This window comes from Triticum urartu, chromosome 4A (genome assembly GCF_056163025.1).
Source record: "Triticum urartu cultivar PI428250 chromosome 4A, HENAU_Tu73, whole genome shotgun sequence".
Classification (NCBI taxonomy): Eukaryota; Viridiplantae; Streptophyta; class Magnoliopsida; order Poales; family Poaceae; genus Triticum; species Triticum urartu.
The window spans coordinates 619,347,021-619,360,465 of NC_141876.1; the positions used below are offsets into that span (position 1 = coordinate 619,347,021).

General features: G+C 52.1%; 1 protein-coding gene across 1 annotated transcript; it reads right to left on the reverse strand.

Annotated features, from left to right (window-relative positions):
* Window positions 1–2,440: 2,440 nt before the first annotated feature.
* LOC147977487 (uncharacterized) lies at window positions 2,441–6,359 on the reverse strand. The gene is made up of 2 exons (XM_087521182.1): window positions 5,280–6,359; window positions 2,441–2,467 (listed from the first exon to the last, which is right to left on the reverse strand). The coding sequence occupies exons 1-2, from the start codon at window positions 6,357–6,359 to the stop codon at window positions 2,441–2,443; spliced, it is 1,107 nt and encodes a 368-aa protein (XP_087377308.1).
* Window positions 6,360–13,445: the final 7,086 nt, after the last annotated feature.

Below are 13,445 nucleotides of genomic sequence, written 5' to 3' on the forward strand. Positions count from 1 at the left end.
ATCCCTATCCAGTTGATGTAGGGGCGCTGAAAGTCTGGGCCTCATACCAAACAGACCACGCAGCCAAACCTAACCATCTAAAGACTTGAGGTCCCACCTAGGACGCCTGCCGGGTATGGGCACCCACCAGTCCGACGTGCTTCTCAACCAGGACCCCTGCCGGGTATGAGGCCGCCGCAGCCACCTGCCACGAACCCATCTTCAGAGCTGTACTGGTGTATCAACCTTGCCCGGTCCAACTGCCGCCGACGCCACCATGATGCCAGACAGCGTCACCCTCCTGCGCGAGTCCATCTCCGCTCATCAAGCGCCGAGTCTCCACTGCGCCACGCCGCCGAGATCCGCCGTCATCAATGGAGCAGATGAAACACCGCTCCTCCTCTTATCCCCTCCAACCAGCACTCGCTCCAAAACGATGCCCCCGGGAGGGAGAACGGTACCGATAGCACCGTCATCGTCCGATCCGGTAGACCCAGATCTAGGGTTTCCCCCGGAACTTCCCGATCAGGTTGATGAGACCTGCAACGACGATGCCTCCAGAAGGAAACGACGTCTGAGACGCCGCCATCGTCCGCCAAGACCCCAGTCTGGCGCGATTTTCACCGGAAGCCACGTCTTCCCGATCTCGTGGCTGGCTGGAACCGAGCGGAACCTCGTCACGAAGACGTATGTTGCCGTCAGTACTCCGGTGGAGATCCGGCATCTCCTCACCGGTCCCTCCATGCGCCGCCGGTCGGCGAAAGGCCTCCCCGCGACGGATCCAAACGGGGCGTTGGATCCGCAGTAGCCGTCGTCACCATCACGAGCAGGACAGCCCACCTCGCCGGATGGGGCGCTGCCACCGCCGCCGTCCATGCAGGGCCGCCGCTCCGCGGGCGATGGTGCTCGGGCCCCCGCCGCACAGCCCGGAATCTCTGTCCTAGCCGCCGCCGTTGGATCGCATGAGAAGGGCCGTCCCCGCCGCCTCAGATGGGATCCGCCCCCCCCCCCCCCAGAACCATTGGCGCCGAGCCCGCCACCACCGCGGCCCACGCCGGCGGCAGCGGCGGCAGGAAGGGGTGGAGGGAGAGGTGCTGGCGGCGCTAGGGTTGGGGCCCCTGGCGTCGCCCGGGGGAAGGCGACGCGAGGGGTGCGAGGCGGTACTGTGTCTTATTCGACTGTTTTTTCATAGGTTGAGATTACATTTGAATATTCCCCCAAATTCCTTGACTGGATGCGATCTCATCTTAATTTTCTCTAACGAAGAGGAAATCTATCTCAATATATGTCAAAGTGATAGAAGCAAGAGGAGGAAGATTCAACATTCAAAAACAAGGGAATGGACCTCCTGTGGTTAATTTTGTCTAACAAAGAGGAAATCTATCTCTATATACTAAGTTGAATGTTATGTTGAGGATAGAATCAAGAGGAGGAAGATTTCAATATTCAAAAACAAGGACAAAGTCATTTTTTTTTGTTGCTGTTAGCCGTTTTATGTTTACTTTTTGCAGCATAATGCTTTTTATGCTTTTGCTGTTCCATTGACTCTTTTTCTTGATAGTGGAACCCTATCATATCCTTTTCTGGCATGCACTCTTAAATCATCATACCAAAGACCTGGAGTTGGTTTTTCTGCACTGCAAAAATACATTTTCAAGTACTGGTAATAAATAATATGGTTAATTATTTAATGAACAAACCTAAAAAAAGAGGCATACATCACATATGCTTTGCATTTTGCTAGTAACATCGGTTTCCCGCCTCAGCAACATTAGTTACTACAAACATTAGTTTAAAAAAAGCATTTTTTTCGTTTGGCTAATGGATAGACATACAAACATACATTTGCCATTACCCTCTCATTTTTTACTTTGACAACAATAACATAAGTAACACACGCAAAGGTTTTCTTGCCTTCATAAAAAAAGATCGTCTTCTACTTTTGAGCAGAAAGAAAGTAGTATCTGCTTACACTTGGAAACCCAAGAAAAATACACATATTTCCGGTTGGTTGGCCCATATCTGAAACTTCGAGGTTTTGAAACAGCAAACATACAATAACTGCAAATGCTCTGCATCCAAATTTAGAATTTACATACGACAAGAAGGAAGCACAACAAGAAGCTGCCACAATTGTGTGACATGTCGTGTCTGTGTCATGCTAGGCTTCCGTTCCCTGAATCATCTACTAACACAAGAACATACTCCCTCCGTCCCATACATTAGTGTCAAAAAACGCCCTACATTATAGGACGGAGGGGGTATTATTCTTGCAGCAGCTTCTGACTGTTCTCTTTCAATACATTAGCAACCAGGACAACTGACGGGTTGAATTTACTCTTGGTTTGTACCCTTGACCACTTGTGTCAGTTGGAGGAACGGACTCTTCATATGTGGAGAACATGTCAGGACCATATTCTAGAGCCCACATCGTCTGTAGATAACAGACATGATCCGTTGATCAGTGTTCACCAACCAAGTGCTTCATCTGCAAAGCAGAGGTCAACGACCAAGCTCTTTATTCGCAGACCTGAGTTAGGTGGCCTTTGTTTGAGCTTCGGCTACTTTTTTTTTTAGAAAAGGAGGATGACCCCCGGCATCTGCATTTGAGCGATGCATACGGTCATTTTATTAATTATACTCATAAGACCTTACAAAGTCATACAACAGTAAGACTAAAGCCGCCGTCTAAACAACAAACTGTCGCTACACCTATCCAGTTGATGAAGGGGCGCAATTTTTTTTTTTCGAAAAGGGGGGTCTCCCCGGCCTCTGCATCAGAACGATGCATACGGCCATCTTATTAATAACAAAGGCAAAAGTGCCGACAAGGTTCCACAATCTCCAGCTAAACAAAAGGATAAAAAGAAATGCAGCTCACACAGAGCTACAGACGGCTAGAAATACAAACTAGCCCAAAAAAGAAGCCACAACCGGCTGGCTAACAATAGATAGGGAAACTAATTGCCTATCCTATTACATGACCGCCATCCAAACCGGTTGAAGATATTCCGAGCGACCATCTCTCAACGGATAGATCCAGTAACCAAATGCTCCCTGGCCTCCATCGGAGTGAGTAGCGACCACGAACGGATCAGTGCCGTAGCTCGGAAAATAACCTGCAAGAAATGAATCCGTGATGTTCTGTTAAAAACCAAATCATTTCTGCAATTCCAGATAGTCCATAACAAAGCGCAAACTCCAACCCGAATATCTCTTGCGAGAACAGGCTCAACCCCATTAAGCCATGTCCTAAATAAAGCATTAACAGAAGTCGGTGGAGTAAGATTAAAAGCTATATGGATCGTCCGCCAAAGAACTCTAGCCAACGGGCAATCAAAGAATAGATGTTTAATCATCTCATCCCGATCACAGAAACTACACCTAGTAGGTCCTGTCCAATTGCGTTTAATCAGGTTATCCTTTGTTAAAATAACTTGTTTATGGATGAACCACATAAACACTTTTATTTTTAAAGGCACCTTGACAGCCCAAACAAACTTGGAAGTTGGAATAGCAGTTGAATTAATAACATCAATATACATTGATTTAACTGTAAATACTCCAGAACTAGTCAACTTCCAACGCAATATATCGGGTCGGTGAGAAAGTTGAACCTCCATCAGTCTCCTAACTAGATGAATCCATTCTTCCCAACGATTGCCCGCTAGCGACCGTCGAAACTGAATATTAAGGGGGATAGATTGGAATACCGTTGCCACGAACACCTCACGTCGTTGAGCAATCCGATATAGAGACGGATATTGAATGGCTAAAGGTGATTCACCAAGCCAAGTATCCTCCCAGAAACGAGTACTTGTACCGTTTCCAATAACAAATCTTGTCCTACTGAACATAGATTGTTTGACTTTCATTAGTCCTTTCCAGAAAGGCGAGTCAGTCAGCCTGACTGCAACCTGGGACAATGTTTTTGTTTGGAGGTACTTGTTGCGGAGGATCTGCGCCCACATGGCCTCAGTCCCAGAGGACAACTTCCACAACCACTTACTAAGAAGACATCTGTTCTTGACTTCAAGATTTTCAATACCGAGACCCCCTTGGTCTTTTGGTCTACAGATGATGTCCCATTTAGCAAGCCGATATTTTCTTTTAAGTTCATCACCCTGCCAAAAGAAACGCGACCGATAGAAGTCCAGTCGTTTCCTAACACCAACTGGGACCTCAAAGAACGATAAGAGAAACATAGGCATACTCGTGAGCACCGAATTAATCAATATCAAGCGGCCTCCGTATGACATGAGCTTACCCTTCCAGCAACTCAGTTTTTTCTCAAATCGATCCTCTATGCATTTCCATTCTCTAGTTGTTAGCCTACGATGGTGAATCGGGATACCAAGGTAAGAGAAAGGTAAACTCCCCAACTCGCACCCAAACAACTGCCTATAAGACTCCTGGTCGTCCTTGGCTCTACCAAAGCAGAACAATTCGCTCTTATGGAAGTTGATTTTTAACCCGGTCAGTTGTTCAAACAGACATAACACAAGTTTCATATTTCTCGCCTTGGCCAAGTCATGCTCCATAAAGATGATTGTATCATCGGCATACTGAAGGATGGAAACACCTCCCTCCACAAGATGAGGAACCAACCCACCCACTTGACCATTTTCCTTAGCCCGGCTTATCAAAATTGCTAACATATCCACCACAATGTTAAACAAGATAGGGGACATCGGATCTCCTTGTCTTAGGCCTTTATGTGTCTGGAAATAATGACCTATATCGTCATTCACTTTAATTCCCACACTCCCTTTTTGCGTAAATGATTCGACCTGTCGACGCCAGGCTTCAGCAAAACCTTTCATACGCAATGCCTGTTGGAGGAATGGCCACTTAACCTTATCGTACGCTTTTTCGAAATCCACCTTAAAAATTACTCCATCTAATTTTTTGGAATGGATTTCATGGAGCGTTTCATGAAGGACAACCACCCCTTCAAGGATGTTCCTGTCCGGCATGAAAGCAATTTGGGATTGCTGCACCACAGATTGCGCAAATTGTGTGAGCCTATTAGTTCCGACCTTGGTGAAGATTTTGAAACTAACATTGAGGAGGCAAATCGGCCTGAACTGCTCGATCCTCGCAGCATCCGTTTTCTTCGGAAGCAATGTGATAGTTCCAAAATTCAAGTGAAATAATTGAAGCTGTCCAGAGAATAGGTCATGAAACATAGGTAGTAAATCCCCCTTAATAATGTGCCAGCACTTTTTATAGAACTCAGCCGGGAACCCATCCGGACAGGGAGCCTTATTGTTCTTCATTTGTGCAATAGCATCGAATACCTCCTTTTCTGAGAACGGGGCAATCAGAATATCATTATCAGCAGCAGTCAATTGAGGCACGTCCTCAACCCTGGACTCATCGAGGGACACACAATTGGCCTCCGGTGGTCCAAATAACTGTCTGTAGTATTCGGTGATATAGGTTTTGAGATTATCCTGCCCTACAATAGTACCCTCATCCTGCTCTAGCTGAAAGATCCGTTTCTTTCTATGTTTACCATTAGCAATGAGGTGGAAAAATTGAGTATTCGCGTCCCCTTGGACTACTTTGCGGATCTTGGCACGCAAAGCCCATTTCAATTCTTCTTCGCGGAGAAGTTCTTTCAGCCTCTTCTCTGCCTCATTTTTAACTTGGAGCTCGGTGGGCAGCAACAACGCGGATTCATCTTTTACGTACAAAGCCTGTACAAGAGAGAGGAGCCTATCCTTCTCAATCTTATACACCCCACTTAGATGCTTAGCCCAACCCCGCAAGAAACTTCTCAAATGCCTAATTTTATTCTGCCAGCGCTTGACCGCCGTCCTTCCTCCAACACCCTTAGCCCACTCCCTGGCTATGATGTCTAAGAATCCCTCGCGTTCGAACCAGGCCATCTCAAAAGAGAAGGTGTTTTTGTTTCCTATATGGTTCGGCTCCCCTGAGTCCACGAACAAAGGTGTGTGATCGGAGATGCCCCGCGTGAGAGCTTGCACCGTAACAAGAGGGAACTTCTGTTCCCACTCCACGCTGGCGAGAACCCGATCCAGCTTCTCATATGTTGGGTTTGGCATAGCATTAGCCCAGGTAAACTGCCTACCAGTGAGCTGTATCTCCCTGAGATCTAAGCTTTCAATGATAGTATTGAACATAAACGACCACCTGCCGTCGAAGTTATCATTGTTTTTCTCCTCTCTCCTTCTAATGATGTTAAAATCACCCCCAACCAAGATCGGAAGCTGTTCAGACCCACATATCCGAACCAGATCCGCCAGGAACTCCGGTTTAAGCTCGGGTTGGGCAGCACCATATACCGCTACCAAAGCCCAGTTGAACCCATCAACTTTAGACCTAACTCGAAACTTTACCGCGAAGTCACCCATTACTACACTCCGGACTTCCAAGGAATCACATCTCACACCCAGTAAGATGCCCCCGGATCTACCTCGTGGCGGGAGGCAATGCCAATCGAACTCAAGACCACCCACAAGAGAGGAAAGAAACTGAGGCGCAAAATTGTCTCGAACGGTTTCCGATAGAGCAATGAAATCTAACCGATGTTCCAGAGACGCTTCAGCAAGAAACCTTCTTTTAGCCAAGTCCTTGAGACCTCTGCTATTCCAAAAGATTCCTTTCATAGTTCATCATGGAATTTTTTAGCAGTCCGAATCCTAGCACTCCTACGAACTGCAGAATCGGGATAAATCTTTCGCTTCCACTTACACTTTAGCTTAGTGGGCTCCGTCACCCGGTCCTCATAACCGGATTGAACGGACCCGACATCTGCATTATCTACGGGCGCATCATCGCCCTCAGACTCCTGATTAGAAGGTGCTAGATCCGCACAAAGATTATTTAGCACGGTAACCCCTAACGCATCAATTTCATCATCATTCATGGGTTTGACTGCAGCAAGATTACGAATAGTCTCTAAGGCCCGCTCCGCCTCTAAATCTAACATATCATTCACCGATTCGGAGATTTCAATATCAGTATCGCCTAGTGAAACTCCTAATTGGTTTGCATTGCGAATAATGTCCTCAGGAGCAAAATGCAATAAAGAATTAGATATATTAATGGACATACCAGTAGTGATCGCAGCATCGTGAAGCTTGGCCGCCCTCATAGCGCACCGCTGCTGCATATCGTCCACCTCCGGGAGATCCAAAACGCGAGCACTCATCCGTCTCCCTGTCGAGGCCGGGTCTGGGATTCCGCCAAAGACCGCAGCCTCCTCACGAGACGGGGGAATCTGCGGGCACCCAATGCCCGCGGAAGAGTGCCCGGCGGGTAGGAAAAGAGGCAGAACAACTGGGGCCACCTGCCCAGTCCCTCCTCCTGCCCCGCCTACCGGCTCAGAGCGTATCGACGAAGGCGCCGACGGTGCGGTCCTCCTGACCGCAGACGAGGAGGGGGTCTCTAGGGCCACCTGCCCCAGCCCCCCCTCTCCCAGCGTCGCGGGAGATGCGGGCGCCACAACCAGGGCGTGAGGAGGAAGAGCCGAAGCCACCTGCCTCGGGCTCCCACTCCTAGCGCTAGCGTGCCCCGACATGGCCGGTGACACCGGCGTCGGTATAGGGAGGGAAGAGGCCAAGGCCTCCTGCCCGGACCCCCGTCCCCCAAGACACACATCGGTCGAAGGTGACAGTGCCGGAGTCTCCTCAATCGGAATAAAGTCGACCTCCGGCTGTACCTCCTGAACTGCAGTCCCCACAAAGTCCAAGGAAGGAAGCGTGTGCTTAAACACATCATCAGTGTCAACCCTGTCACTCCACAGCTTGGGAGGCGCAGAAGCAGGCGCAAAGGACCCAAATCGCAATGTTGTTGTGGGCACTGGAGGTGACAGTGTCGGCGCGACTCCGGTCCCCTCCCCATGTAACTCTGGGCGAGACCCGGTCGTCCCCTCTCGAGCAGACTCGTCTGGCGCCCCCTTGGCCCCTGCACCACCATCACTCTCGTGCATATCAACATCATCCCCAGCAACCTCATCAACCAACATCTCAACATCCTCAAACTCAATGTCAAGCGGGAATACCTCTCCCCTATATGTCCAGTGGACCACATCAGGCACAAAATCAACATTCAGAACACTCACCAATATCCGAGCTACACCATGAGCCCGCGTGAAAGCCATGTCCACTCTCTCCGTCTTTCCAACCATGATACCCATGCTGGCTACAACTCGAACGTCCTGCAGAGGCTTAGATGGGGCCCCAGAAAAGCGCAACCAGATCTGCGTAAGTGGCTTTCCTTTAGGTTCCACCTTCGTCCACTCGTGAAACTCCAAAATACACGTAGTACCAGGAACTCTACACAAGCCAAAACTCAGCAATCTCTGTAAATCCTCCACCGAAGGGAACTCCACCTTAAAGACATTAGCCTCGAGGCAGCCCAGCTCCCACTGAAAGTCCCCCGGTGCCAACTCCTGAAGCCTCCGAATAATCTGAGCCTCAGTCACGTCGCCCTGAGTCGCTTTCACAATCCCGGTGGTCAGGCGCTGTGTCTCCTCGGGAATCTCCCTCGCAGCCGGGGACTCGAAGAACAGTAACTCGGCACAGTACAGCCCATACATAGTCAGCGATGGAGCCTGGTCACGCAGAAACGGGCACTCTCGCGAATCATGTGCGAGCTTACCACACGAGTCACACAGCTCAGCAACGCACTCTGCAATAAAGTGGCCCTTCTCACCACACCGGTAACACAACATCTTTTCCTTCTTGCGCGCCCACTTGGCCGCCCTCTCGGTCTCAGACTTGTCTGACGCATCACCCACAGCCCCAGTCACCGAAGCATCAACCTTGGCCAGGGCCGTTACCACCTCCATCGCCTGAGTAGGAAGATCCGTAGACTGAACAGAATCTGTCGCACCCGCAGTAGCCACATGGTCAACAGCAGCCGGAGGCGGGGGCTGCCGAAACTTCCCACGGCCCCCACCCCGACCACCCCGATGTCCACGGTTTCCACCTCTCTGGCGTTGGTCCGAACCGGAGGCCCCCTCGACGAAGCCACCAGGAGGACCGAGGAAAGGTCTCTCAGCAGACCCGTCACTCTGCCAAGTATAGCCTCGGCCACCACCGGTAGACGAGGAGCCGCGGTGCTGTCCGTCACCATACGCATCCACACCATCATCACCCCACTAACCACGGGGCGATTCAAAGGTCTCTCGAACTACTGATTCTTTCCTAGGCAGCGGAGGCCCCGACCGATACTGAGCCGGCCTCGCAGCATAGTGTGGCGGCGGAGCAGCCCGGGGCGGTGCACCACCTGGAACCGGCACCGCAGGTCTAGGGCCAGACCCGCCGCCACGGCCCATGGCAGTAGGCATCGGCGGCGATGGCCTCGGGGGCCGCTGCCCTATGGGGCCCCCTCTTCCCGCATGGAGCCCCGGCGGCCTAGCGGGCAATGGTCCCGAGGGTCGGGGACCAGCAGGTCCGCCGCCTCCTGTAGGTACCACCGAAGGCCCGTCCACCGCAGGCACGAGTGGCCGTGATCCCTGGTTGCCGCCAGCCCTTCCCGATGGAGTAGGGGCGCCTCGCCCGGCTCCGGGTCCAAAAGGCCCATCACTGGCAGCGCCACGTCCTGCGCCGGGAGCCCCTCGACCAGCCATCCCAGGCTGTGGCGGCGGCACGACCGCCCCAGCCCTACTCACCACCGCATGAGGCTTTACTGCCGGCGGCCCACCCGAACCACGACCTGCCATCGCACGCAAGGGGGTAATTCGGCGAGCGCGGCCAGGACCGCACGGAGGAAAGACGGGCGTCCCACGCCGATGAACCCTAGGCGAAGGGGCAGAAACACATGCGAAATAGGAGTCGATCTCGTTCGTGCATGTAGCGCGAAGCGCTATGCATGTGGCGCCCGGTATGGTCTGGGCCTCATACCCAGCCATCTCCGGCCCACCTAGCAAGGCGTCAGCACTTGGTTGAACAGGCCCAAACCGGCCCAGCCGCTCGTTCAAGCCCAGCAACTCGTTCAAGCGAGCGCTGCGAGCCGCCCGGATCCCGCTCGGCGTCCGCGACGTCACCACAGCCGCCGCCGCCGGCAGTGCTCCGGCTCTCAGCCGGCGATTAGCTTTCTCTTCTTCACCACCGACCACGAATCCGGGTGAATCAAATCGAAAAGCGTGAGATTTGGAAGGCGTACCTTAGGTATGGGGCCTTTCCATGGCCTAATCGCCGTCGCCGCCGTTCTCCGGTGAACTACACGGCGCACCATCTCCACCCTCTCATCTGAATGTAGCCCGATCCGTGCCGGATCCCCCACCGGCAAAACCGAGTCTACGGTAGTGGCTACATCATCCTCGAAATAACCTGCGTGAAATAGATCGAAAATCAAGTCAGACGGAGTAGGCGACGTCGGTGAACCTCCTGGATCCAGACCCCAACCTAGCCACTTGCCGAGTCTGGGGCACACACTGGTCCGGCGTGCTCTCAGAGGCCGCCGCCGCCAACTGCCACAACTCCAACTTCAGAACTGTACTGATGAATCAACCTTGCTCGGTTTAGTTATCGTCGACGCCACCACGGTGCCCAACGGCACCTCCTCCCTGCGTGCAAACAGCTGTGCACGTCACGGTCGCCACTGATACACCTCAGCGCCATGCTGCCAAGTACCACCAGCCGACATAGCTTGAAGTCCTTGAAACATCTGTCGTGCGTAGCACCTACCGACCAGGCATGACAAAGCGTAGCACCTGTCGGTCAGGCATGACTTGACGTCTCCACCGAAGCTCCGTGCAAGACGAAGCCGCTCCACCTCCTGCCTCTGACTTTCAGCGCTGCTCCACAAATGATGCTCCCAAGAGAGAAACGACACCGCAGTGCCGCCTTCATCCGATCTGGAACACCAGATCCTAGGGTTTCCCCCGGAGTAGCATGAGTGGGTCGATAGTAGTTACCCGATGATGCCTCCATCAAGGTAACGGCGAGAACGCCGCCATCGCCTGCCGTAGGATCGGTTTTCACCGGCAACCATGTCTCCCCTACTCGCAGGCGGGACTAGATGATGGATCTAGAGATCCGATCACCAAGCCTCTGGCCGGCCATCTCTGGAAGAAGATGACCACCACGTCCACCAGCGTCACCACGTCGGGCACGCGTTGCCGTCGGCACCCCCATGGTGCCTAGAGGCCGACAAGCCCCAACAAACACCACGCCTCGCCAGCTGCCATGGCCCAGATCCAAGCACCACCAGATCCAGATCGGATCGGGGTCAAGGGCCCCAAGCCACAGCCGCCGCGGAGGCAGCACCACTGGACGGTGCCCTGCCCTCCACCCCGCCATAGGACCGAGTCATCGCCGGAGCTCCGCCGCGCCACGCCGCCAAGCCGCCGCTGGAAGAACTCGTTCCGCTGCCAGGGGGGAGAGAGAGACGCCAGGTAGAGGCCCCACCGCCGCTGGCACTGCCTGGGCTTTGCCCGGCTGTGTCCCTCGGCGGCGGCGAGGGGGGAGGAGGGCCGGCGGCGGAGGGAGCCAGGGTTCCCCCGAGTCGCCTCAGGGAGGGACGCAGGGGACGGGGCTCACTTATATCCTACAAATAGCCAGCTACTCAAATCTACTCAATTCTGGGATTCTACTCAAATCTGAATCGCAAACAAATAGCTAGCAATCCACCACAACTTCTACGAATTGATTCTAAAAATCACATTGCGAGACGTCACGAAGTGGAAGCTGCAATTCGCTGATTCCCAAGTGCCACTTACCCCATCACTCATCAACATCTGTCATATTCAGTTTTGCCCTCACATCCCCTCGTCGCTCGTCCCTCGACGAAGATCGGGGAGGAGGGGTTGAGGGGGGCAACCCTGGCCCCCAGCCACCTCAATCCCATCTCTCCTTCCCCTCGGTCGTTGTCGGGGGGCAGCGTCGGGCAGAGCCCGTGCGTTTGACGACGGCGGCGGAGGGCTGCTCCTCCTTCCGGGGTTGTAAGGCGGCGAGGGCGCTAGATCCGTGGAGGTGCGACCTCTTCCTCGATACATGGCGGCGTAGTATGGGACGTCTTTTTCATTCGTTTGTCTTCTCCACAGCTATCCGGCTATCAAGGCATCGGTAGAAGGATAAGGGCGGGTGGTACAGACGGCTTCAACGATGAGTTTATGCACTCTAGTGAAAATAGAAGATCTCTGATCGGGCTATGTCGACGCGCACTTGCATCGTGTCCTTGCTGAAGGTGGTGGATGGAAGCTCGGCTTTAGGGATGAGAATCCGGAGTTCAACCTTGTCATGGACTCACCGTCCGCAAAGGTTCTTTGCCATCTGCTTTGGGGAAGCAGACGTCAAAGAACCTGTTTACCGTAGCTTTCTTTGTCGAGAAGGTTTGCCGTCGGTGGCAGACGGCAAAGAGGTTTGCCGACGGCAAAGAAGCTGATTCCTGTAGTGATTTGTTATTGATAGTTTATCATGTTTTGGTAACTGAAGCAAGAATATAGTAGATAATATGGATCATTTAGTCTATTACATGACTTGGTGGCATAAAAAGGGTGAAAAGGGCATCAATATACATCAACAACAAAGCATGATCCCCAAGTAGACAATTATTTGAATAGAAGTTAGCTTCATCTACTCATAAGGATAACACGATGATTAGGGAGAGAGATGCCTCTCTACACTTGTAAGAAAAGTTATATGATATTGAACCCTTATAGGATAACACAGATTGCTTACAACAGTAGAACAGAAATATGCTTGCAACAATATAACAAGGAAGTTACAAATTGGTTCGCACCATGTGCCATCCGTTAATGCATAATCCAACTTAACGCTAGCTGATAAGAACTGAAATAATGCATAATCCCTCATAAAGTTACCAGGTAGTTGAGTGCATGCATGCTCTTCCTTGCCATGTCGAACGGAGTGACGCCCAGCTTGGGGATGGTCGTGTTACCTAAGCTGATGTTGAACTTGACGTTCGAGAAGTAGACAACCACCTGGAGGTTGCTGTTCTCCGCGAGGACGCCGAGGGAGAGCCGGATGTCCCGCAGTCCGCCTAGTTGTCGGTCTTATGTAAGCTCCTCCAGGCCCGCTGACTGGAAGGAGAGGAAGGGTGATGTCCGGTGTAGCCCGAGTTTCATCACCAGCAAGGTGATCGCACCTGCCAAGACTAGAGCCACCGTTATGGTGAGGAGCACCACGATGATCCGCTGGCACATGGTTGATCTCCCTTCCAGCCGGTGCCAAGAGAAGTACCACAAAAGGTAGCTGAACATTGAACTTTGGAGGAGCTCGGTGTTGTGGAGAGGCCCAACGGCACAACTCACTCTGCGTGATGAACGAGCTAGAAACTAAATATAGGTTTATGTGTGTATGTGGGGTGGGGGGCATGTGCCCTCCTGGCCCATATATAGCAGATATGAAAATTATCACAAAGGAGGGCATTGCGCTCATGGAATGGAGTAGATATGGCTTCTAACATTAAGCCGTGATTATGGAAACCAAGCGAAGATAGTCAGGTCAAAACTCAGCCAATTAAGA